General features: G+C 42.4%; 1 protein-coding gene across 5 annotated transcripts in view; it reads right to left on the bottom strand.

Moving 5' to 3' along the window:
* The window catches only part of RMC1 (regulator of MON1-CCZ1), a 39,307-nt gene that overhangs the window by 6,203 nt on the left and 9,922 nt on the right, over nucleotides 1–23,182 (bottom strand). For 4 of the 5 annotated variants that reach the window (XM_073679171.1, XM_073679172.1, XM_073679175.1 and 1 more), the window contains exons 2-17: nucleotides 20,158–20,234; nucleotides 17,160–17,244; nucleotides 15,615–15,671; nucleotides 15,126–15,212; nucleotides 13,466–13,606; nucleotides 10,634–10,734; nucleotides 9,804–9,893; nucleotides 8,679–8,784; nucleotides 8,486–8,597; nucleotides 8,302–8,346; nucleotides 7,883–7,936; nucleotides 7,309–7,437; nucleotides 7,117–7,223; nucleotides 6,878–6,997; nucleotides 4,572–4,649; nucleotides 2,209–2,313 (exon numbers count right to left, since the gene is read on the bottom strand). In XM_073679171.1, the coding sequence (XP_073535272.1) occupies nucleotides 2,209–2,313; nucleotides 4,572–4,649; nucleotides 6,878–6,997; nucleotides 7,117–7,223; nucleotides 7,309–7,437; nucleotides 7,883–7,936; nucleotides 8,302–8,346; nucleotides 8,486–8,597; nucleotides 8,679–8,784; nucleotides 9,804–9,893; nucleotides 10,634–10,734; nucleotides 13,466–13,606; nucleotides 15,126–15,212; nucleotides 15,615–15,671; nucleotides 17,160–17,244; nucleotides 20,158–20,234 (1,494 nt within the window). The remainder of the gene's footprint in view (nucleotides 1–2,208; nucleotides 2,314–4,571; nucleotides 4,650–6,877; nucleotides 6,998–7,116; nucleotides 7,224–7,308; nucleotides 7,438–7,882; nucleotides 7,937–8,301; nucleotides 8,347–8,485; nucleotides 8,598–8,678; nucleotides 8,785–9,803; nucleotides 9,894–10,633; nucleotides 10,735–13,465; nucleotides 13,607–15,125; nucleotides 15,213–15,614; nucleotides 15,672–17,159; nucleotides 17,245–20,157; nucleotides 20,235–23,182) is intronic. The other variant, XM_073679173.1, reaches the window with a different exon arrangement.

The raw sequence follows: 23,182 nt of genomic DNA, 5'->3' as shown, positions 1-23,182 counted from the left end.
TGTAACATCCACGCCAGGCTTTATTCTGGAGAATTGCAAATCTGCCAGTTTAGTGGCCATACATTTTGCCCCCATACAGTGTAGTGCCCCCATATATTTTAGCACCCACATACATTATGCCCAGCTTGTGCCTCTAGACACACACACACTGTAAATTGTTAAGTGCTCTCCCCGCCACTTACTGCAATTTATGCACAATGGGGTTCAGAAGGAGGGGGGATTTGGGAACACAGATTTCACTGGATTTTATTTGAGGGGGTGGGCGCCTTGTCGCTTTTCCAGAGTCTTTGTTCTACCAGTAACGTGGGAATACATTCTAGTTCCAGTGGCAGATGACGGACCTGTGTGAGGGCTGGTTTTGTGCGGTTTAAGTTAGGGATTTTATTGGTAACATTTTGGGATTTTGATTGCTTTCAGGATAAGGCTGGGTCACTCTTGTGTTCTACGCTGAGCACTTACGTTGGGGTTTCTGTGTAAATACCACAAACATGTTATTCAGACGAAACCTCTGATGGAACCATCCACCATAATGAGGCAGATGGAGACCATTTGGGATGAGTTTGCCGTTGCTTCCGGTGGTATCCATCTTTAGAAGTTCATAGATCTGTGGTCGCCCACACTTGTGCGCTAAAAAGACACCTAAAATGATGTGACACCGCCGAAACAGAGACCAGGTGGAGACCTCTGCCTCATAAGTGAGCGGTTCCATAGTTTCCGTGTAAATCCTAAAAAATGTGATTCAGACAAAACCTCGGACGTAAGTGCTCAGCGGAGAGCGCAGGATAAATGTGAGCCAAGTCTTCTTCTGATTTTTCGGAGGCAGAATGAACAAGACAGTAGTGCAAGAATAGTTCTTCTTATTTTAGTGTGGTTTACCGTGCGGTAGAAGTGATAAGACAGTTTGTAATCACACCGACCTGAAGAATAAGTGATAGCATCAAAACAGAAAAAACCTTTAATATAAAACTATCACACAGTAACAATGCTTTTTATAAAAAGCATAGTTATTTTTATTGCCGTATTCTGAGAGATGTAACTATTTTTGGGCAAACAGAGCTGTATGAGGGCTTATTTTTTGCACGATGAGTTGGAGATTTTTATGTTACCATTTTGGGTTTACATACATGCCACATGGAATAAATAGTGCAATAATTTTATAGATGGGTTTGTTCTGGATGCGGCAATACCAATTTTGTGCATTTATTTTAACGCAAACGCTGTGTTTTTTGTGGAAAAACTACTGATTTAGGTCCACTTTTTTGCGTTTTTTTTTCCTTTTGCACGTTATTTTTTTCTTTTCTTTTTTTACTTTTTCAGTAAGTATTACTGTGGGACATGTATAATTTTTACTCTGATCGTTGCTCTCATGCATTGCAGTACTCGTGTACCGCAGTGCCTGAGCCCTGTCATTGAGTCACTGACAGAGCCTGCGAGACCCAGCTTCACCGTACCCTGCGATTACGATTGTGGGGGTAGGTCGATCCTGCCATAGGGAGTCTTAACTGCCATTTTAATGAATATTGGGGGTAGTTAAGGGGTTAAACTGTACCTTTTGTTCTGGAAGAACACTATGGCCAAGATTCAAAGTATTTTTACCAGATTTATGGCATAAAACACTTACTGAAAAGTCGAAAAATCTTGCCAAACTGGGCAAACCAGGGGCATGGGGTGGCGAACTTTTAGTGGCATAACTTACACCAGTGCCCAGCAGGAGTAACATTTCTGGTGAGGTACATGCCAGTGATCATGAATTCGGCACATCTTATCACTGGCATACGAAACGCTAGTCTTAACAAATCGGGCCCTACATTTCTTACTGCTGTATCGTAGTTACAGGGAAGCATTTCCCAATATTTGGCATTCATTTAGAGTACACCTCGGCTTTTTTGTTTTGTTTATGGAAATCAATGTTTTGGCGAGAGGAATAACATCTCACTCACTTAAGCTAAAATTATGAAGGATTACAATTTTTTCCTCCAGAAACCGCACCATTGATCTGTTATGCTATACAACCATTTTATTGTAAAAATATTTGTCTTTGTAAAAGCAACCAAGCAATAGTACATGCAAGTCATTGTCCTAGAGAATGAAAACTCAGTTGAACATGGGATAACTCAATGTAAGATTTAAAAAGGAAAAAAAAAAAAAAAGGAAAAAATGGCGCCTTAAAACTGCACCACAAGTTCTGATGATGGTACACATACATACCAGAGGCTTGGAGTCACTGAGCACATGATACTGCAGGAACTGGTGAAGCATATAGAAGAGGTTGTGATGCACCAGGGTCTTAATCACCAGCTCATATAGATAGTGCTAGAACAGAAACACATGGGATTAGCACCATTTTGTGATATAAAAGCCATATTTTCACTAGCAGGAAAGGTCACCACTATACCTCATTGCTCAGTGTTGGTGGTGCATGTACCACTAAGAAATACTTGTACTCAGCCCAATACATGTATATAGATAGAATAAAATAACTGTTGCTGAACCAAGAAGTGGATATATTGCACGTGTAAGAAATGTCCAATGCAGCTTGAGTCACTTGAACACCCAGTTGGGTCCAGGACAAGTTTTAGGACTGGGATAGAATTTTTATAGCCTCTGTCCACCAGCAGAGTGGATAGGAAACGAAGCCTGAACATGTTGATTGAAGTGTAGACTTTAAGCTTAAAGGGAACCTGTCACCAGAAAAAAAAACACTATTAACCTGCAGATATAGGGTTAATCTGCAGGTTAATAGCTTTACTAACCTGCCCAGCACCTGCACTTAGCCAAGTGCTGCGGGGAGAAAATGAACTTTATCACACCCCCCCCCCCCCCCCCGGCAGCATTTGGTTTCAGTCACAGGGGCGGCGCCAATTCAGTCACCGTTCTGAGAATACACAGCCGTGGCTGTAACCGCGCCCCCGGCCCTGACTGACAGCCAGCCCTAATACAGAGCCAGTGTCAATCAGGGCCGGGGGCGCAGTTATAGCTCTCTATACTCAGAGCGGTGACTGAACCCGAATGCTGCCGGGGAGAATAAAGTTAATTTCCTCCCTGCAGTGTTTGGCTACGTGCCCCATATCTGCAGGTTAATAGCCTCTTTCGCTGGTGACAGGTTCCCTTTAAGTTCAACAGGTTTTACAAAATGTGATAATGTAAGAATTACTGATGGTTTTTACAATTCAATTCTCATAATTTCATAGTTTTAAGGTTGAAAGAAAACACAAATCGATCGAGTTTAACTTATAACCCAACATGTTGATCCAGAGGATGACAAAGACCCATGAGGCAGATGCTCATTGCCCCATATTAGTGGAAAACTTCCTTCCCGATTCCACATACGGCAATCAGATGAGTTCCCTGGATCAATGTCCCATCACAGAATCTAATAATCATAAGGTATAATTTTTTTTTATATGTGATTGGACTTGTTAACAATTAGAAATATTAGCATGACTTAATACTTTGAGACAAATCTTTTGCAGTTGATGACTGCCTGCTGTCTGGAGGGCAGGGACATCACCAAATCCTGGGTTTCCTCATGGAGAGGCTTTCCAGGGCCTTTACTACAGCAGTCTCCAGTTGCTGCTGGTTTCGAGGTCTGTCTGTCTTCAGATTTGTTTCAGTGAGTGAAAATCATGCACAACCAGGTTTATATTAGGGACTGTCTGCCATTAGTTTATCTTAAAGCCAGTGTTGCTTTTGCAGTAAGTTTGGTCATTATCAGTACTCTGCCCAATCAGCATACGACTGCAAACGAGCACAACGTACAGCTTTGCAGACTATACAGAACTCATCCTGCTATGTAGAGTATATCTGCAGTCACATCAGTAAAGCCTACTGCCCTGGCACCATTGGCAGCCATATGTGCCCATACTACAACTGCCTCCACCATATCGGACAGATACATTGGCTGGTGAACGCTTTCCTTTCTCTGTACTGTCCTCTTCCCCTCACTCTGCTTAATCTTGTTTTCATCTTCCCTGGGAATCATGTTACAGAACTGGGCAGCTGTTTTAGAGGTTTTCTAACAGTGTATTCCGGCCTTTTGGTTCTAGCGTTACCAGCAGTTTCCACCTTGAGCTCAATCTCAGGATTACACTCATGGATACATCTCGAGTGGAGATTTTGACAATGATTTTGACCTCCCAGCAGGTCCTCTTGCTTGGCTAGAAGCTGTGACGTGGCTTTTCTTTAGCAAGTAAAGGAATCTGATCATCTACTTTAGTTGCCATTCCTTCATTTTAGGAAGTGCTGAACCGAATTTGGCCGATTCTAAAATCTCTGCCATCTCACCGATTAGACTGAGGGAAACTAACCAACAAGTATAAGATAAGAAGTATAATGCATTTACAGAGCTTCAACTTTTTTTCCTAAATGACAATTAAAATATTAAATGCATTTGATTTTTTTATATTGTCCAGAATTCAATGACGTTTCACCATGATGATTGACCCAATTTACAAACCGCAGCATTTTTAAAGAAAAAAAAAAAAAAAAAAAAAGAGAGCTCAGGAACATCTAGTGTGTGTATTCTCCATAGCAGTTTCCTTCTACCAACAGTGAGAGCAATGTGAACACACCTGTACAGGGATCTGGCACTGGTTCAGAGAGCGGATGTACTCCATGAGAACAGCTATGATGAACCTATGTGGAGCCTCCTAATCAGAAGAAAAACATTTATACAATCACCTCCTCACATATCAATGTTAATCTCAGATTCAGAGAACATCACGCAGGTAATACAGGCCAACAGGGACACTGATCATATATTTGAACTTTTGCAACAAAACCCATCAAAAAGACAGCCTGTGTGAACCCAGCCTAATGAAACAAGCCACATAATGTTGACAGTCCATATCTATCAGATATATAGTGGTCGCTGCAGAGTACTGCAGATCAGCTCATATTGAAAATAAGTGGGAGCTGGTCAGCAGCACCCAGTAATCAGTGTAGGGAGCGGTGGTGTTCTGCTCCATACACAGCTTACATCTGGCCAATGCAGGAAGGTGAAAACAGCTGATTGAAGGTCTGACACCCCCTCAAATGCCTACTAAAGAATAACCATCGTTTTACATTTTTATGTTATAAATCAATAGTACATGTGAAAAGAAGAAACTTTGTAATATACCAGAAATATCTGCTTCTTTCTCTGCCAGGACCGATCATTCATTCTCAAAATTCTCAATTCCTGGGTAAAATATGTTTTCAGTGAAGACTGACCCTCGTATTACTGAGACTTATAAAAAACAACTGTCATCTGTGTAGAAGGGAGGGTGGAGGAGGGAAGAGCTCTGTCTCCAACTCCTCCCTCCCCTTTATATAGAATCTTATCAGCACCAACTGTCATCTCCTATCTCAGTGATGTAACAATCTTTATTCACTGAATACACTTTTTTTTTTTTACATTGAAAGATCAGTCCTGCCTAAGAAAGAAGCAAAATTCTTAGATAAAAAAACTTATGGAAATAAGAAACTTATTTCCATGAGTACTATTGACTTATAAAATAAAAATTTAAAAATGATGGTTACCCTTAAAAGGTTCACACCTTAAGTTTCTGCACATTCCACATTAAAAAAAAACCCAAACAAACAAAAGCTGACAAGACTCTGAGGCTGTTATTTGACTGTGAATTGCCATGGCATCCATCAGGACCACACAATTATGATGTCAAAGTGCAGATGAGGGTCAAGAGGAAGCCCCCACACTCTGTTAACTATCTAGATGCCATAGTCACTAGTGATAGCAGCATCTAAAGGGTTAAACTGCCATGGTCGGTGCAAACATCGATCGTGACTGATGCAGCAGGGTGTCAGCTGTAGTGTACAGCCGACAGCTGCTGCATTTATACCCATCAGGAGGATGCTAGTCACATATCTCAGGTTTGTTTTGGTGGTCACTAAAGGGTTAAAGGTTTAATCAGACGGCCCACAGGTCAGAAGTGGCAATCTGTGCCAGGACTTTTAGAACATTGTCTAATGCTAAGTACCCATGATGCAGAATATTTTTCCCGCTTCTTCCTGGCAGGAAAAACGCATGCGGATTTTACATGCGTTTTTTCCTGCAAGGTAGAAGCGTTTGTCTTTTTGCATGCGGGTTATCAAGCGCTTTTCCAAGCAATTTTAGCATTATTTAGAAAAGTGCTTGACAACTTGTTCACACTATATAAATCCATGCAACCGGCATGGATTTATATAGTGTGACCAAGTAATAGTTTAAAAAAATAATAAGAATGGTAAAAAATAAAGATTATACTCCTCTTCCGATGGCCCCCGGTATTTTCTCCGCTGCGTCCGGTCTGTTGTATGGGTCGCGGTGGTGTGAGAGGACCTGCCATGACGTTATTTAGTCATGTGACAGGTCACGTGACAGCCGACGTCAGCAGTCGAGTGACCTGTCACATGACTAAATGACGTCATGGCATGTCCTTTCACACCACCGCGACCCATACAACAGACCGGACGCATCGCTGAGGAGGCCGGGGCCATCGGAAGGTAAGTACAATATTTATTTTTTATTTTAAATTCTTTTTCTTTTTTTTTTTTTTTTTTAACAGGTTCTATGGTACCCGGGTCTGGATGAGAGTCTCCTCTTCTCCAAACCCGGGTACCATCCGCACACTGAACCGTGTGATATCTGCATGTGAAGATGCAGTGATGCAGATGTCACGCGGTCCAATTCATGTCAATGGCGGCAATTACGTGTTCACAAAATTAATAGACCTGCTGCGTATTTTTCCGCAATGATAATCTGCAGCATGTGCACAGCACATGCAGATCATCATTGGGGACCATGGGGCACGTACTACCAAGCATCTTCGCTGTGGAAATTCCGCGGCAAAAACGCTTGAAAAATGCATAGTGGACACGCAGCCTTACATTTACTCACTTTCAAGTCTGTGAAGACAGATAAGACATGGGTGTACATATCGGACTGATCGATGACAGCCTGTCCCCGCACAGGTCTTTTCACCAGTGTATTACTTCTCCCCTGACTGCTCTCCACAGCCTGCAGGACAAAAATTAATGAATGGTGCTTAAACAGATAGGAGGAAATTACCAAAAATAAAATTTGCATTTTATATTATATCTTTACTTAAACCAGAACATTTTCTTAACTCTTCTTACCAATGTGTAGCTGTGCTCGGCCTCCAGATATTTCTTATATTCACAGTTAAGCTTATCGAAGACGGTGGCAATGACGGGCAGAGACGCTCTATCCTTCTCAGATAATACTGAAGAACAAAACCCATTAGCAGAAAGCACATCTTTGCCAGCGGAGGCGGTTTGTCACAAAAAAAAATAGAGGTTGGCACTTACTCTGGGAGCAAACGGATAAGATAACAGATTTACAGTCTTTGCGCTGAAGTAGGAAATCCATCAATCGACCTTTGTCAATGAGCAAGTGAACAATCGGCGGAAGCTTAATACGCAAGTACCAGAGGTAACCTGTGTATAGAGAACAGGGGAGGTGAAGATTCATACTCACCCCTGGGAATCTACACTGCTTGGAGATCACTCAGTTTTTAGTGTCAATTCCATTATTTATGTCATTTCATAGAAATATGATTGTTTAAGAGGCCATTATTCTACTAGGTTTGTATCCTACACTGACTGTGACAAACGCATCTGTCTGCAGGGGAGTCCAGGAGTTTTCACATCCTAGAAAAGGAATAAAGTTCCCATTCCAGTTACGAAGAGCGTTCATTCAAGATGTGAATTATCCATCCAGTCATCAACATCTGAAACGCGTTAGGCCTCTGGCACCCATGATAAGTGTCCAGTAGGAAAGCGGGAGCATATGAGCATGCCTATCTGATCACTACCAGGTGGTCCATCAACTCAATGTAAAGCATTGCCAACATACTCCAGGAATATAAAAATCCAGTCCTACCTTCACTAGCACTGATGATGATGTCCGGCTGGAAAACAATCCAGGAAGAGGAATCTGTTGCAGGTGTTAAGGAGATGTTCCACACCATGTCCAGACAAGTTTCCATAATGCCGTAGACAGGGGTGTAACTGGAAATTCAGGGCCTCAATTCCAAATGTTACAGGACCCATTTATAATACTGGGGTCTTCTTATGTGGTGGGGTCTTTGAGCAGCTAACTTTGTACCCCATATAGCTACTCCCCTGGCAGTAGCCATATTGCTTCTTCATTGGTATATTTTTTACCCTTTTTCAAGTCAACCAAATAACCAAGCCAGAAGAAAAAAACAACAAAAAAAAAAAAAACACAAAATATGGCATGTGTTCATGCATCTCCAATTCTGCAGGTGCAAAGAAATACCCGATATGGTAAAAGGATACAGAGCTTACATTGTATGGGGGTCTGTCCAGGCACGGCTGATGGACCTGCAGGAAGATCATGTATTAATGCTGTCAGGTCTTAACAAGGACATTGCTTGTATGTGGGACAATACCCAATTTATGGACTGTGTGACCACAATTTGGAAGTCCACCAAAATGCCATTTTGGCCCCAGGCCTTTGTACCTGCTATGGGTATCTGGTAAGGGTGGATGGAGCGAGCAGGAAGCACTGGCTGATGCAATACAACGGATCCATCAAACTCCCCCCGAAGGCGAATGTCAAAGATTACAGAGGTCTGAAAAAGTGCAGAAAATTCACAATTACTGACAACTTCTATCAACTCCAGTACTATGCCTGTTACCTAAACCCAATGTACCTCTGTATCTTGGTGATGAACAACAACCAGATTATCAACAACATTTAGAGCAAATTTTCCAGTTCTGTTCAGTTTCAAGATGTGCATCTTTTTACATGATCCTTCCCTAACAAAGAAAAAAAAACATAAAGGTCATAAAAGGATAATCATGAAAAGAAACTTCTGCCTATGCCTTAGGACAGACCCTACATAAAATTCAATTTTTACACCCAATTAAAGGGGGTCTGTAACCAGATTTCACAATGCAAACTGCAATACATGATTAAGTAGAGCAGTTAGTCCCAATGAAGCTAATGTACTTACTTGGAAAAATCATAAAACTGTTATTCTGATATTATGCAGAGCATTCTGAGAGCTGGACTAATATTGATGATATGAAATTTGGTGACAAGATCACCTTTATTCGTGTTCACATTGTTTTATGGAATGCCATTTTATATGTAATGTAAATAAAGGTTTTCCAACTTCATAAATGCATTAAAGAGAGTTGGACAGCACAAAATAAGTGTTTAAACCAAGCAGAGGTGTTCGGGGCACCCTTGGCGTGACCACACAGTTTAGTAAATCTTCCCAACAACCTGTTTTTCATTCATCCTTGACTGACAGCTCTGGCTTTAAAAGATCCAAAGGGCTGAGACAGATGAAAAAAAGGTGGGAATGTGCACTGAATGCTCGGCCACCTCCGGGAGCACCGCACTCCGGTGCTTGAAGACGCCCTTTAATTATATTCCAGAGTTGCTGTTACGGTTTTACTGATTATCGCTGAACAGGCTGCAAAACTTGCTGCACGTCACAACCCTAACAGGTTAGCAGAGCCCTGTAACGCTGCAGAACAATAGGTTTCCGAGACACAAGATTGAGGTACCGCTACTGTAGCTGATGTGAAGGCTTCCTGACCAGGAAGTTACGGGAATATGCTCAGTCTATTCATCTATATAAGAGATTTCAGCCGTGAGGCCAGTGATACGGTGAATGCATGTCTGGGCTATTATACAGTATCAGTACAAGACAAGTACATGGCCTCACTGTACCTGACAATTTATACAAAGGATCAGAAACACCCAGAGTGAAGATAAGCTACAAGAAGAGGATAGAAAGAATATGCAAGACAGTTACAGTAATTACCGAGGTAGATGGTAGAGGACGACCTCCGCTCCTGGACTACTGGAGGCTTTTGCATGATGTCTTAGGAACAGAACATAAAGCTGTCCATATCTGAGAATGGATAAAAAAACAAAACGCGATGCAAATACAGGAAACAATATGGACACTGTATGACCTATAACATGATCCTGCACTCACAAGAGGACTATATAATCAATGAATGGGCAGAAGGGGCATTTTGCAATTCAACGCAGAAAGCCAATACATCAAAATATGATGTACTATTTAGGACAGTATAGGTTCACCAGGTCAGACACTGATGGAGAACAAGGGAGCCACAGTTATCTCAATGGAGCCTCATACAGTCAATTTGGATGAAAGTCGTCCTGCAATTCCGAACAAGTCGCAGCGAGGGGAAATTTGGGATTTGATGTCCACCAATTACACACCCTGAATGCTCAGAATTAGGACGCAGTCAGATAACCATATAAAATCAGACCACAGACTGGCCGGCGGCTCTCCCAGCCAGAGTGTGACAGCTTCATGTATTTCTATGCAGCTGTCACACTTGGGTCAGAGAGCGGCCGGCCAGTTCATCCACTATGTTCCGATCTTGGTCCGCCTGAAAGAGTCCTAAGGCTCTCATTGTTAGTTGCAGAGAAACTTGTAATGAGGAAATCAAGTGTCTCATCTGGTCCCAGTCAAAAATAATAGTACGGATGATTAACGCTTTGGCAAGAAAGCTAAAAAGCATAGGTCAATAAAGAAAGCATGGAGACCTATCAGATATGTTCAGCTTTTTTATATATATTTTTTTAATTTTGATACTTTATCATTTACTTAACACTTACATAGTTGCCATTGCTATATCTCTCTCAGAAATCTTCGCCACCTTTGCAGCAGATGCCGGCAGCTCTATTTCAAACTTTGTCATTTTTGCCATTGTTCCACTCTGAGAAAAAACAGAAAAAAAATTATTTCATAAGGGAGTTATTACATTGTATGGCTGCTACATTCAGAGTTCAATACACTGAACTCTAAGGCTAGCTTCACATGTTGCATTTTTGCTGTGTTTTTTTCTGCAGGCTAAACCTGCTCTCTTGGCAGTAAAGAAGCTGCTTGGAAAAATACAGGTTATTGTCTCTTGCATATGCTGATAAAGTTTAGTGTTCCAAAAAAAAGGAAAACGCAACTGGGAAACTAAGAAATTAAATATGCAAATTGTCTTTTCTCAGAGGAAGAGGACTAGAAGTCTAGCGCCACCTACTGGAAGTAGCAATCCAAGAGTCATGATCGACCCTTGACACATGACTTAGGATAAAAGCCAAACCAGAATCTCAATTTACAGGAACTGTGTTGCTGCCCCTCATCAGTGCAAAGTGTGAGATCAGGTTTGGCTGGGTGAGAGGCATCTGACCGGGAACCCTGGGGGGTAACGTTTCTCCTTGTAGGTCACTCTTCACAAAGAGAAATGTTACCCCCAGCATCCCAATCAGATGCCTCTCACCCAGCCAAACCTGATCTCACACTTTGAACTGATGAGGGGCAGTACCCCAAAACACTGTCTGTAAATTAAGATTCTGGTTTGACTTTTAACCCAAGTTATATTTCAAGGCTCATTAAATGGTTGATATTGACTTTTAGGATTGCTACTTCCAATAGGTGGCACTAGAGTTATAGTCCTCTTCTTCTCTTAAGAGACAATTTGCACAGTACACAGTTTCCCAGAGGAATGATGACCAGGAGGGTGGCCCATTGATCCTGTGAAGTTCAAACATGAAGTCCTAGCAAAGAGGTCAGCCAGGGTCTTGGGAGCGCGCATTCTGGATAATGCACAGCAACTCCTGCTCCGTGTCGGCTCTCTAGCTGCTTAAACATCAGTAGAATCCAGAGGAAGGGAAGAGTGACTTCTGTCAGCTGCTGTGACAGTAAGAGCAGTCAGAGTCAGCCTCCAGGGGCCATGTCTGCTGTCCTATGCTGGTCCCATGCTCTCCTTCAGCTGCAGATCACAGTCCTGTCCCTACTGCTTCCTTTCACCCCTTCTTCTTGGACACTTTTCCCAACACCCCCCCCACTTTAGGTACAGAGGGAGACCTTACATTACACCTCACCTCTGCTCTTTGTCCCCCCCACTCATTTGCAAGTCTGAAGAAGAATAGATAAGATCGAATCAGATCAATGCAAGCAGACAGATCAGATAGTGGGGTGCTTTGAGCATGAACACTGCTATTCTTCAAGCAAAATATTGTTGAGGAATGCCATTTTACATCTGGGAGACAGGAGGAATCATGTCGTCCACACTTATTCCTGTCCAAGCTCCAATACTGAAGATACAGACAAATTTAATAAATCAGTATCAGGAGCACAAAGCTCAAATCAGCAATAGCGCTGAGCCATTGATCTGAAGTGTCAGTCAAAAGGGAGTGCCTTCCCCAGAAACCCAAAAGTGCCAGAGCCTGTGGAGCAGTGCGCTCCTCAAAAGCAAACTTGAGAACACCCCTTTAAATATCAAGCATGACAGCAGCACTCAAAATGACTACAACATGGTGGACGTCAGTACTAATGGCCGTCCGCAATGCAATTGCAGGGTGCCAATTGATTGCCATGGCAGATGAGGGTCTACTGAAGAGAACAAAATTATCACAATAGACTGCAATAATAAAGTAGAGAGCGATGTCGGCAGCTGACCAGCCATAAGGGGAAATGACATGCTGTCTAAAATATAGCTTGTGGATCTCAAGATGTCAATTACTTAAAGATTTAGGCTGTGTGCCCACGATCCGGAGCCGCTGCGGGTTTGACGCTGTGGACTTAAGCAGCATTAAACCCGCAGCAGCCAGATATTACAGCATAGTAGATGGGATTTGTAGAAATCCCATGTCCGCTATACGCATCTGGACACCTGCGGAAACTGACATGTAGCGCGTCTTTCCAGACCGCAGCATGTCAATTTCTCCTGCGGGTCCGCATGCGTACTTTCCACACAGACCTAATCTCTATAGGAAAGTCCGCATCTAAAAAAAAAAAATGGCAGCCGCTCATTTGCATTTGAAGCTCTTCTGCAGCATCTGGGCTGCAGGCTTGGACGCATCATGGGCACATACCCTTATTAAAATTAACCTTTTTTCTACACAAGGACAAGAAAATAAAACTGGGTCCAAGCATAAGCGCTAGATCAGCACGGATTAAAGGAGAGAAGCTGTTACTTTACTTATTTTATAACATGAATCAGTAACATTTGTAATAAAAGTACTGACGAGGGGCAGTACCCTGAAACACCGCGTCTGCAAATTGGGATTCTGGTTTTGGCTTTTATCCCAAGTCACATTTCATGGCTCGTTAAAAGGGTCGAAATTGACTTGTAGGATTGCTGCTTTCTAGTTGGCGCTAGAGTCCTCTACCTCTCTGAAGAGACAATTTGTGTAATAAAAGCACAAAAGGCAGAAATAAATAGGGCAGAAATAAATAGGGCAAAAATATGTAACCATGTTACGTACTGTCAGCTGAGCCTAGAGCAGAAAACAAATGGGGAGAAAACAGCAAACCGCAGCCTGTCATATGACTGACATTTGCAGAGGCAGCTCCAGAAGAGATCCTCCTGCTATTAACCATTATGAATGGAGTCTATCACACAACACCATCATCTTTCATAGACAAGGAAAGAACAGAGGATCCCAGCTCACCCTGAAATGAAACGGCTGCAGCACATTGCAGAGGTTCGCCGTAGACAGCAGGATCACACAGCTCTCTGGACAATACATGTACCAGTTCACATTGATATTCTGACTCTTCAACAGCTTCAGGGAGCGCTTCTCCGCCAGCACCTGAGAAACAATGGAACAGCAGAGGATCCAGCAAAACATAGGAAAACATTGTTTTCTTTTTAAACTCACCTAAAACTAAAACATCCACCCATGTAAAAAAAAAAATGACAGGAGAACTGGAATTTAGGCTGCATTCACACATTGCGTATTTTCCTGCGTTTTTTTACGCAGGTAAAAAAAGCACCTCCATTCACACACTGCGTTTTTTCCTGCGTTTTTTTTTACGGAGGTGCAGGAGAAATGAAGTGTGAGGAGCATGGACACCTGTATGTAATGTAATGTATGTGTCTGTATGTATGTAATGTAATGTATGTGTCTGTGTGTCCTGTCTGTGTCTGTGTGTCGTGTGTGTGAGTGTCCCCTAGCAGTGTATGTACAGACAGCTTCTGGCTGCAGTACATACACTGCTTTAAAAGAAAAAAACTATGGATACTCACCTATCCGATGGATGGGAGAGGCGTCCGGTCCGGTCCCGCGGTTTCCAGCATCTGCCATGAAGCGATCAGCTGACTGTCAGCTGACCAGCTTGTAAATCAGCTGACCGGAAGCCGGTAAGCTACAGTCAGCTGAACGGTTCTCTGGCAGATGCTGGAAGCGCGGGACAGGACCGGACGGCTCTCCCATCCATCGGATAGGTGAGTATCCATAGTTCCTCCCGCGCCTACATAAAAAAGGGCTGGAATTACGCAGTGTCTGAACACTGCTGCGTAATTCCATTGCTTATAATGGGCACAATAGGAGAAAGCGCGGGACGCAGCTGCATAAAGAATTGGCATGTCAATTCTTTACGCAGCTGCGCTTTCGCGCTGCGTAAAATCACACAGTGTCTGAACAGCAAAGTGAATTTCCCATTTACTTTGCTGGCAGACACAAGGCACATTGCGTATTTTGAAAAAGCGCACGCAAAAAAGCGCGTGAAAATACGCAATGTGTGAACGCAGCCTTAGGGTGCTTTCTCAGGCTTAACATACTGATGACCTGTTCTTGGGAAAAGCCATCAAAAATGAAAGTGTAGGGGGCCCAAAATCCATCACCACTCAGCTGTTACCTGGTATAATGAATAGTGGTGGCTATTCATTTCAAATGGAACCTGACAGCAGGTTTTTGCTAATTTATCTGAGAACAGAATGATTTCGCCGCGCACGCGTGGGAGTCGATAGTCACCGTGCACGCGCGGGTGACGGCATACAGTATGCAAGCGTTGGACCACAACAAGCCTATTCATTTGAGGTCGGCGCAAACCGGACTGAATAAAGAAAGGAACACCCCTAATACTAAACGAGCAAGTAAGATGTAAGTATATAAAGTGGATTTTCCAGAAGATTATAGCACCGATTTTAATGCAAAAAGCGTGTTAGTGATGCACATTGCATCACTAACAACAACAACAACCTGGGGGAAGTTTACATACTCCAACTGACATGACAGGTTCCCTTTAAAAGGATCACTATAGTATCATGCTACCTGCAAAAAAGCAGTCTAAAATGTCACTTCTGGATGAGCTGTGCAGCAGCCGTACCTGATAGAACTCAATTCCTTGGTCAGTTATGAACACTATTTCTGTAGCGCTCGTCCAGCAGAAGCCCAGAATCTTTGCATTTTTGGTCTAGAAAAGAAAATATATAAAACTTTTTGTATTGCTCAACCAATATAAAGTATAACCCTCTCACTGTCCCCCTGAATACTTCTATTTTCTTTCATTCCTCATCTTTAAAGTGGACAATCCAAAAATACGCCATACAAAAATAGTAGTTAGATCACTATTCCTGTTAACATCGCTGTAAAAAGGCTTATTTTTTTATGGATTATTTTCTTCAGGTTTTTTTTCCAAAAATTAATGCTATAATTTACAATCGTGTCCAAAACTTGAGACTAGCACAGATTTTGGTTTTCACAAAGTTTGCCGCTTCAGAAACCAGTATTAGGTCAGGGCTTTAAAAGGTTAATGTGGACAAGTTGAAAGGCTAGAATTTATTTTCAATAGAAAATTCAAGGTTGCTAGGCTTACCTTACATTCCTGGGAATATTCCAACTGAGAATAATCTTGAATTAAATTGATAAAATCCTGTGAAAGAGCAGAAAAAAATTTTTTTTTTCATTTTTTGAAAGCGATGTTATCTGTATTGTTATCCATATGACATCTGGTTTTATAAATCAGCAGTTATTAAAAGTTACTAGACCAAATACAATCTCCTATGTTAAAAAACTGCAATGTATCCATAAAATACAATTTTTTGGGGCACATCTATAGCCTTGAATAGGCCAGTATCATTTGACATAAGGAAGAGACTGGTGTTTGCTGAAAAATTTCACGCAGAAAATTGGTGAGTGAAAAATATTAGTCCGAATGCCGTTAGCTTTTCCATGGGTAGTACTCACACAGACATATGTGCAATCCGGGTCTAAGGAAACAGACTGTAAATGTGACCATGTAAATAAGGAGACAGATACGTGTCCTGGCAAAATGTGGGTACAAGTAGCCACCATGCCTCCAGAGAAGTGGCACAGTTGGTCAGTTGAATGGAGGTCTATAGGGTCAGTGTGTGTATGAGCGTCTACCTTACTAGGTCTGTAGCAAACCAAAGAAAAAGTAGTGTGTATGAATAAATTCAGGATCACCAAACTAAATAACGGTTAATAAAGTTTATTGTTTACATAGATACGGTACAAAACTGACAATTAAAAACATTTGAAAAGCCCACAAAGATAGGGCATAATCATCCCAAGTCAGTGTTAGGGCTCTTATCTTAATTCAGCTATCTCACTGAACTGACATAGTGTTATGAACAATTGATTGACAAATTATCTATATGTACAATATGATTACATCCCTATAGAGCTAGTATTGCCTTTGGGGTTAATCATATTGTACATATCGATAATTTGTCAATCAATCGCCACCCAGACACCTAGAGTGGATACCACTATTCCCCTGATGAAGCCACGCATCTAGGTGGCGATACTCATGGGGCTTCCCCTTCAGCTGTCCAGCCATGACAGGTTTACCCTTTATTTTATTTTTTGCCTTGATTGACACATTTGCAATCTATTCTGCAATACTTACTGCTATCAAGCATATATTTGAGTCTCTGTTTTTCCATGATGGCAGTCGTCGCACGTTCACTATTTGCTGTATTGCACATATGTATTTCGATATGAACTGCACACTTGGCATCACTATACTCTATATTTTGTATGCATAGTCGGCACAAAGGCAATACTATATTAAGTGTGTTTTCAGTGATCCCATTCATAGATAGGGGACTGAGGGCACAACCAGTTTTCACCTTACCATGTCCATTACAAACATTGAAACCTACAGAGCTGATAACAGTAGTCCCTCCCTGTACAATGCCAACGCTAAACTGAATCTATCTATCAATGACGTGCTGCATCCCAGCATGTAACTTCAGTACAGCAGCGTGTGCCTGTGACCGGCACTTAGGGGGCAAATCACAGGGTACAGTGCAGTGCTATAAAGTGCAGCAAAATATTACGACCGTCGGATGTCATAATTCTACTATGCTTGATAAACTCTAGGGCACATACTCACCACAGTCTTATTTGTCCTTTGCACGGCCAGAATTTTGTTTCCCAGGGAAAATTTTATGCACTTCACCTCTCCCTTATCTTCCATCCTGTAGAAAAAACAGTGTTCATAAATTGAGAATTTCCAAAAGTAAAGAATATGTATAAAAAAAGTACACAGTGATTATAATACAGGACGTATGGAGGCCGAACACTGACTTATGACGTCTATACCATACACTACACGGCTGGCCTGTCCTCAGTAGTAGAAGAAGCAGCAGCGACCATGTGTGCAGCCGTTCTCCGGACGACTGGCAGTAATCTCAGCATAGTACAAGCTGCCTCTCGCCACAATGATGTGGATACAATCCAGCAGAGGCAACAAAGGAAATCTCAGCACATAAAACAGACTTTATTGCCCATGTAAACAGCAATGTTTGAGCCCCTGGGTCTTTTTTTAGGCTTCAAAATGTCCCAATACATTAGGATTAAATGTTGCTATTAGCATGTGCAATTAATCTCAGTTTTTGCACCGAAATTTCCTTGTAGTGCTGCCTCCCTACCAGGAGCACCCCACCCACATCTCAGAAACAGAGGCGCAGGAGAAAGACAAAACGCCATATTCAGGAGAACAGTGGCATTTACACCAGGTAACATTGCATGTTTATAGCAAGTGACAGGTTCTTGGATCTTAAAGGGAAGGTGCCGCATTTTTACATTATGTAGAATAAATTAAAATGTTAAATTCCTTAATGTTATAACATATTTTCAAGTGCCCAGTATTTATAGTTTATTTTTTATTAATTTGTTTTGCAGCTACTGGGGGCTGCCATCTTGCTTTTCAGGAGTGTAAGAGTTACTACACTGTGAACTGGGCACGCCTCTGTGGGCTGCTCAATTCACAGCTGTAGGTGTGTCTAGGCGCCATTTCATTGTGGCCCAGAGCTTCCACACTGAGGACATGTAATTGGAAGCTTTTTACACACGCGCACGCACGCACGCAAGCACCCCCAGCTCTGCTCTCATTCTCCCATCCTCCACTGCCTGTGCAGTAAAGCTATGGACCCTCACAGCTGCTCTGTTTGGTCTCCTCGGTCATGGCCTAGCAGCTGCTCTCTTCTCCACTGCATGCAGCTCTGCTCCTCAGGTCCACGTTGCTCCACAGTCCGTTGTCTTCCTTCTGCTTGCTCTTCTGTAAATATACAGAGATCCACTTCCTGTTTAGCAGCTGGTTGAGATTAGATCACAGTGCAGTCACCAAGAAAATGGCGGTGCATTGTCTCTAGTCTTTATTCTGCCTCTGCCACTTTTGGGTGTAGTATAACATCTAAAAGGGAAGGGAAACATTGATGTCACAAGGACACTGCCCCAATTTTGCAGCTAAAGTAATGCAAGTAAGCATTACTGTAGCTGCTTGAGGTCTATACAGGAAGATGCTCCCCCTAGCTGCAAGTATAGGTAATTTTTTTTTTATAGATATTTTGCATGTTGCAGTGTTTGCAATCTATGCAAACACTGCATTACAAAGCTTCAATTAATATTATAATGTTATTTTCACAAAAAGAAAAAAACAATTGATGGCACCTTCCCTTTAAGAAACTTGATCACAAGTAGAGAATGTTAATACATAACTTTACCTGACCTCCTGAATCCCTTCTGCTCCAGTAGTTACCTCCATGCCTGTAGTGATGATGCCCCATCCGTCATCCACAAGAGCGCTGCAGCCAATCATTGGCTTCAGTGGTCATGTGCTGAACATGCACACATCATAGCTAAGGCCAGTGATTAGCCACAGGGGTCATGTGAATAATGTTTGGCACTTGATCATTGCAGGGTAGGTGGAGGACGGATCAGGTACCTCATAGTTATGTCTATATTTTATACCATTCCCTCCTCTTGGCTCAGTTTATCAAAATTTTAAGGAGCTTTGCAGAACTAAAGTATTAAGAAAAGCCATCCATACCAGATCTGTGCGGTTCTAACCCCCGACAATCCAGCTGATCAGCCATCTGATAGAACTTCTGCATCTTAGGGAGTCAACATCCCCTTCAATGTTTATTAGGTCATGGCCCCACTATCAGTTTTTGATCAGTATTTTTTCTCAGGAGTGGGAGCCAAAACCAGGAGAGGGTGATAAATGCAGAATTGGTGACTTGTTTCTATTATACCTTTTCTCTGATTGTTCCTCACCTGGCTTTGGCTCCCACTCCTGAGAAAAAAATACTGACTGAATACTGATAGTGGGGCCGTGGCCTTAGAGTCAGCTCATTACATCTTGTAGAGGCAGTCCTTGGTATTACAGCTGGTGCTGGGAGTCAGACCCCCATCAATCTAATATTAATGATCTATCTGAAGGAGAGGCCAGCAATATTACAGTCCTAAAACGCCTTTAATTTTATCATTTAAAGGGAACCTGTCAGGTCCGATAGCACTATTACCCTGCAAATATAGGGTTAATCTGCAGGTTAATAGCGTTATGAAGGTGTCCGGCTGCTGTACTGAAAGTGAGGCACCGAAGAAAAAATAAAACTCTCTCACAGGAGCCACAGTCTTTCAGTCATGCAGGTGTGCACAAAGCATTTATAGTCACCGCTAACAGTACTGAGAGCAACTGCTGTATACAAGCCCCAGCACTGACTGACAGCCGGGCCTCTACTGATGCACTGCTGAGCTGGCTGTCAGTCAGTGCTGGTGGCTACAGGAGAAATCAATTTTGCTTTCTCTAGGGTTCTGCACTTTCTCAGTACTGCGGCGGGACATATTCATAATGCTGTTAACGTTAAGCTTCAGATACAGGGTTAATCAGGTTATTGGACCTGACAGGTTCCCTTTAATAGCTTCCCATAATTTAATTTCAGAGCTGTCTTACAGGGTATGTATAGTTATGTATCTTGTGCGGTGTTCAGGGTGGGTTCTTCTATGTTATACTTTCTGATATAATAAAATTTAGCAAATAACCAGCAAATACAGTAATAAATACATTATATACTGGTAACAATATTACCTGAATAACTGAAATATACCTGAAAGAAATGGGAATTCTGTCTTCTGGCCCTTTAACTACAACCCCAGTGGCTCCACCGGAACGCACCGCAAATACCTTCAAGAGAACAGTTATACATATTTGTGTCTTTATATAATAAGAATATGGCACTCACCAAACAAAAAGGGAAAAAACATTTCGGTTGTATGCAACATGTTATGGAAAAAGTTCCTGGCGATCGGGAAAGTATAGACCATATAGACTCCTTTTGACTTGTCTTTTGTTAGAAATGCATTTAGCACGCCCGATGGATGTCCATTAAGGGGGCGGAAACGGAAAGGAAACACGGGGGGGTTCATGAATGAATCAGAAAAGGAATCTATGGATAATTTTGGATCTGTCAAAACGGTGTGTGGGGAAAAAGCAAGTACAGAGGGGTACAGGGAGATATATACACTGCTCAAAAAAATAAAAGGAACACTCAAATAACACATCCTAGATCTGAATGAATGAAATATTCTCATTGAATACTTTGTTCTGTACAAAGTTGAATGTGCTGACAACAAAAATCACACAAAAATCATCAATGGAAATCAAATTTATTAACCAATGGAGGCCTGGATTTGGAGTCACCCCCAAAATTAAAGTGGAAAAAACACACTACAGGCTGATCCAACTTTGATGTAATGTCCTTAAAACAAGTCAAAATGAGGCTCAGTATTGTGTGTGGCCTCCACGTGCCTGTACAACCTCCCTACAACGCCTGGGCATGCTCCGGATGAGGTTGCGGATGGTCTCCTGTGGGATCTCCTCCCAGACCTGGACTAAAGCATCCGCCAACTCCTGGACAGTCTGTGGTGCAAAGCGACGTTGGTGGATGGAGCGAGACATGATGTCCCAGATGTGATCAATCAGATTCAGGTCTGGGGAACGGGCGGGCCAGTCCATAGCTTCAATGCCTTCATCTTGCAGGAACTGCTGACACACTCCAGCCACATGAGGTCTGGCATTGTCCTGCATTAGGAGGAAGCCAGGGCCAACCGCACCAGCATATGGTCTCACAAGGGGTCTGAGGATCTCATCTCGGTACCTAATGGCAGTCAGGCTACCTCTGGCGAGAACATGGAGGGCTGTGCGGCCCTCCAAAGAAATGCCACCCCACACCATTACTGACCCACTGCCAAACCGGTCATGTTGAAGGATGTTGCAGGCAGCAGATCGCTCTCCACGGCGTCTCCAGACTCTGTCACATGTGCTCAGTGTGAACCTGCTTTCATCTGTGAAGAGCACAGGGCGCCAGTGGCGACTGCCAATCCTGGTGTTCTGTGGCAAATGCCAAGCGTTCTGCACGGTGTTGGGCTGTGAGCACAACCCCCATCTGTGGACGTCGGGCCCTCATACCACCCTCATGGAGTCAGTTTCTAACCGTTTGTGCAGACACAAGTACATTTGTGGCCCGCTGGAGGTCATTTTGTAGGGCTCTGGCAGTGCTCCTCCTGTTCCTCCTTGCACAAAGGCGGAGGAGCGGTCCTGCTGCTGGGTAGTTGCCCTCCTACGACCCCCTCCACGTATCCTGGTGTACTGGCAGGTCTCCTGGTAGCGCCTCCAGCCTCTGGACACTACACTGACAGACACAGCAAACCTTCTTGCCACAGCTCGCATTGATGTGCCATCCTGGATGAGCTGCACTACCTGAGCAACTTCTGTGGGTTGTAGAGTCCGTCTCATGCTACCACGAGTGTGAAAGCACAACCAACATTCAAAAGTGGCCAAAACATCAGCCAGAAAGCATTGATACTGAGATGTGGTCTGTGGTCCCCACCTGCAGAACCACTCCTTTATTGTGTGTGTCTTGATAATTGCCAATAATTTCCATATATTGTCTATTCCATTTGTACAACAGCATGTGAAATTGATTGTCAATCAGTGTTGCTTCCTAAGTGGTTAGTTTGATTTCACAGAAGTTTGATTTACTTGGAGTTATATTCTGTTGTTAAAGGGAACACTTAATTTTTTTCTGTATTTTCATGACTTTGAAAATTGTATATTCACACTGAAGGCATCAAAACTATGAATTAACACATGTGGAATTATATACTTAACAAAAAAGTGTGAAACAACTGAAAATAGGTCTTATATTCTAGGTTCTTCAAAGTAGCCACCTATATATGCAGGGGTGCAGTGCGTATATATGCAGGGGTGTTCAAAGTGCTGCCCATTGTGTTGGATTGTCAATGCAACCCTCTTCTCCCACTCTTGACACACTGATAGCAACACCGCAGAAGAAATGCTAGCACAGGCTTCCAGTATCCGTTGTCTCAGATGCAGCACATAAAGTTGGATTCAAAATGGCCACCATGATCACCACCCATCTGGAAAAGTTTTCCCCCCTCCCATATATTAATGCGCCACAAACAGGAAGTTGATATCACCAACTATTCCCATTTAATTTAGGTATATCCATATAAATGGCCCACTCTGTATAGTACAGTGCATGTATATATCTATAGGTCATACAGTATGTATAGGGCATACAGGTACAGTGTATATATTAATATATAGGGTACCGTGTATATGGTGTGTGCAAATTATATATATATATATATATATCTCACATAGAGATAGTGATATATATTTGTGCGTGCAGTGCGTATACATGCAGGGGTGCAGTGCGCATACAGTACAGAACAAAAGTTTGGACACACCTTCTCATTTAAAGATTTTTCTGTATTTTCATGACTATGAAAATTGTACATTCACACTGAAGGCATCAAAACTATGAATTAACACATGTGGAATTATATACTTAACAAAAAGTGTGAAACAACTGAAAATATGTCTTATATTCTAGGCTCTTCAAAGTAGCCACCTTTTGCTTTAATTACTGCTTTGCATACTCTTGGCATTCTCTTGCATCTTATGCTTAGTTAATTAATCCAGGGATTTAATCTGACTGCCAGATTGGTGTCGGGAAGTGAATTTTTCCTCAATGATGTAAATTGGCCTATACCGCATGTTTTTTTGTTGCCTTCCCCTGGATCAACGCTGCGGAATAGCTGCAGTGC

Source organism: Phyllobates terribilis, unplaced genomic scaffold (genome assembly GCF_046119375.1).
Source record: "Phyllobates terribilis strain yellow unplaced genomic scaffold, ASM4611937v1 Scaffold_4__5_contigs__length_816908805, whole genome shotgun sequence".
Lineage (NCBI taxonomy): Eukaryota > Metazoa > Chordata > Amphibia > Anura > Dendrobatidae > Phyllobates > Phyllobates terribilis.
The sequence above is the reverse complement of the archived record's forward strand: the minus strand, read 5'-3'. Positions and strand labels throughout refer to the sequence as shown.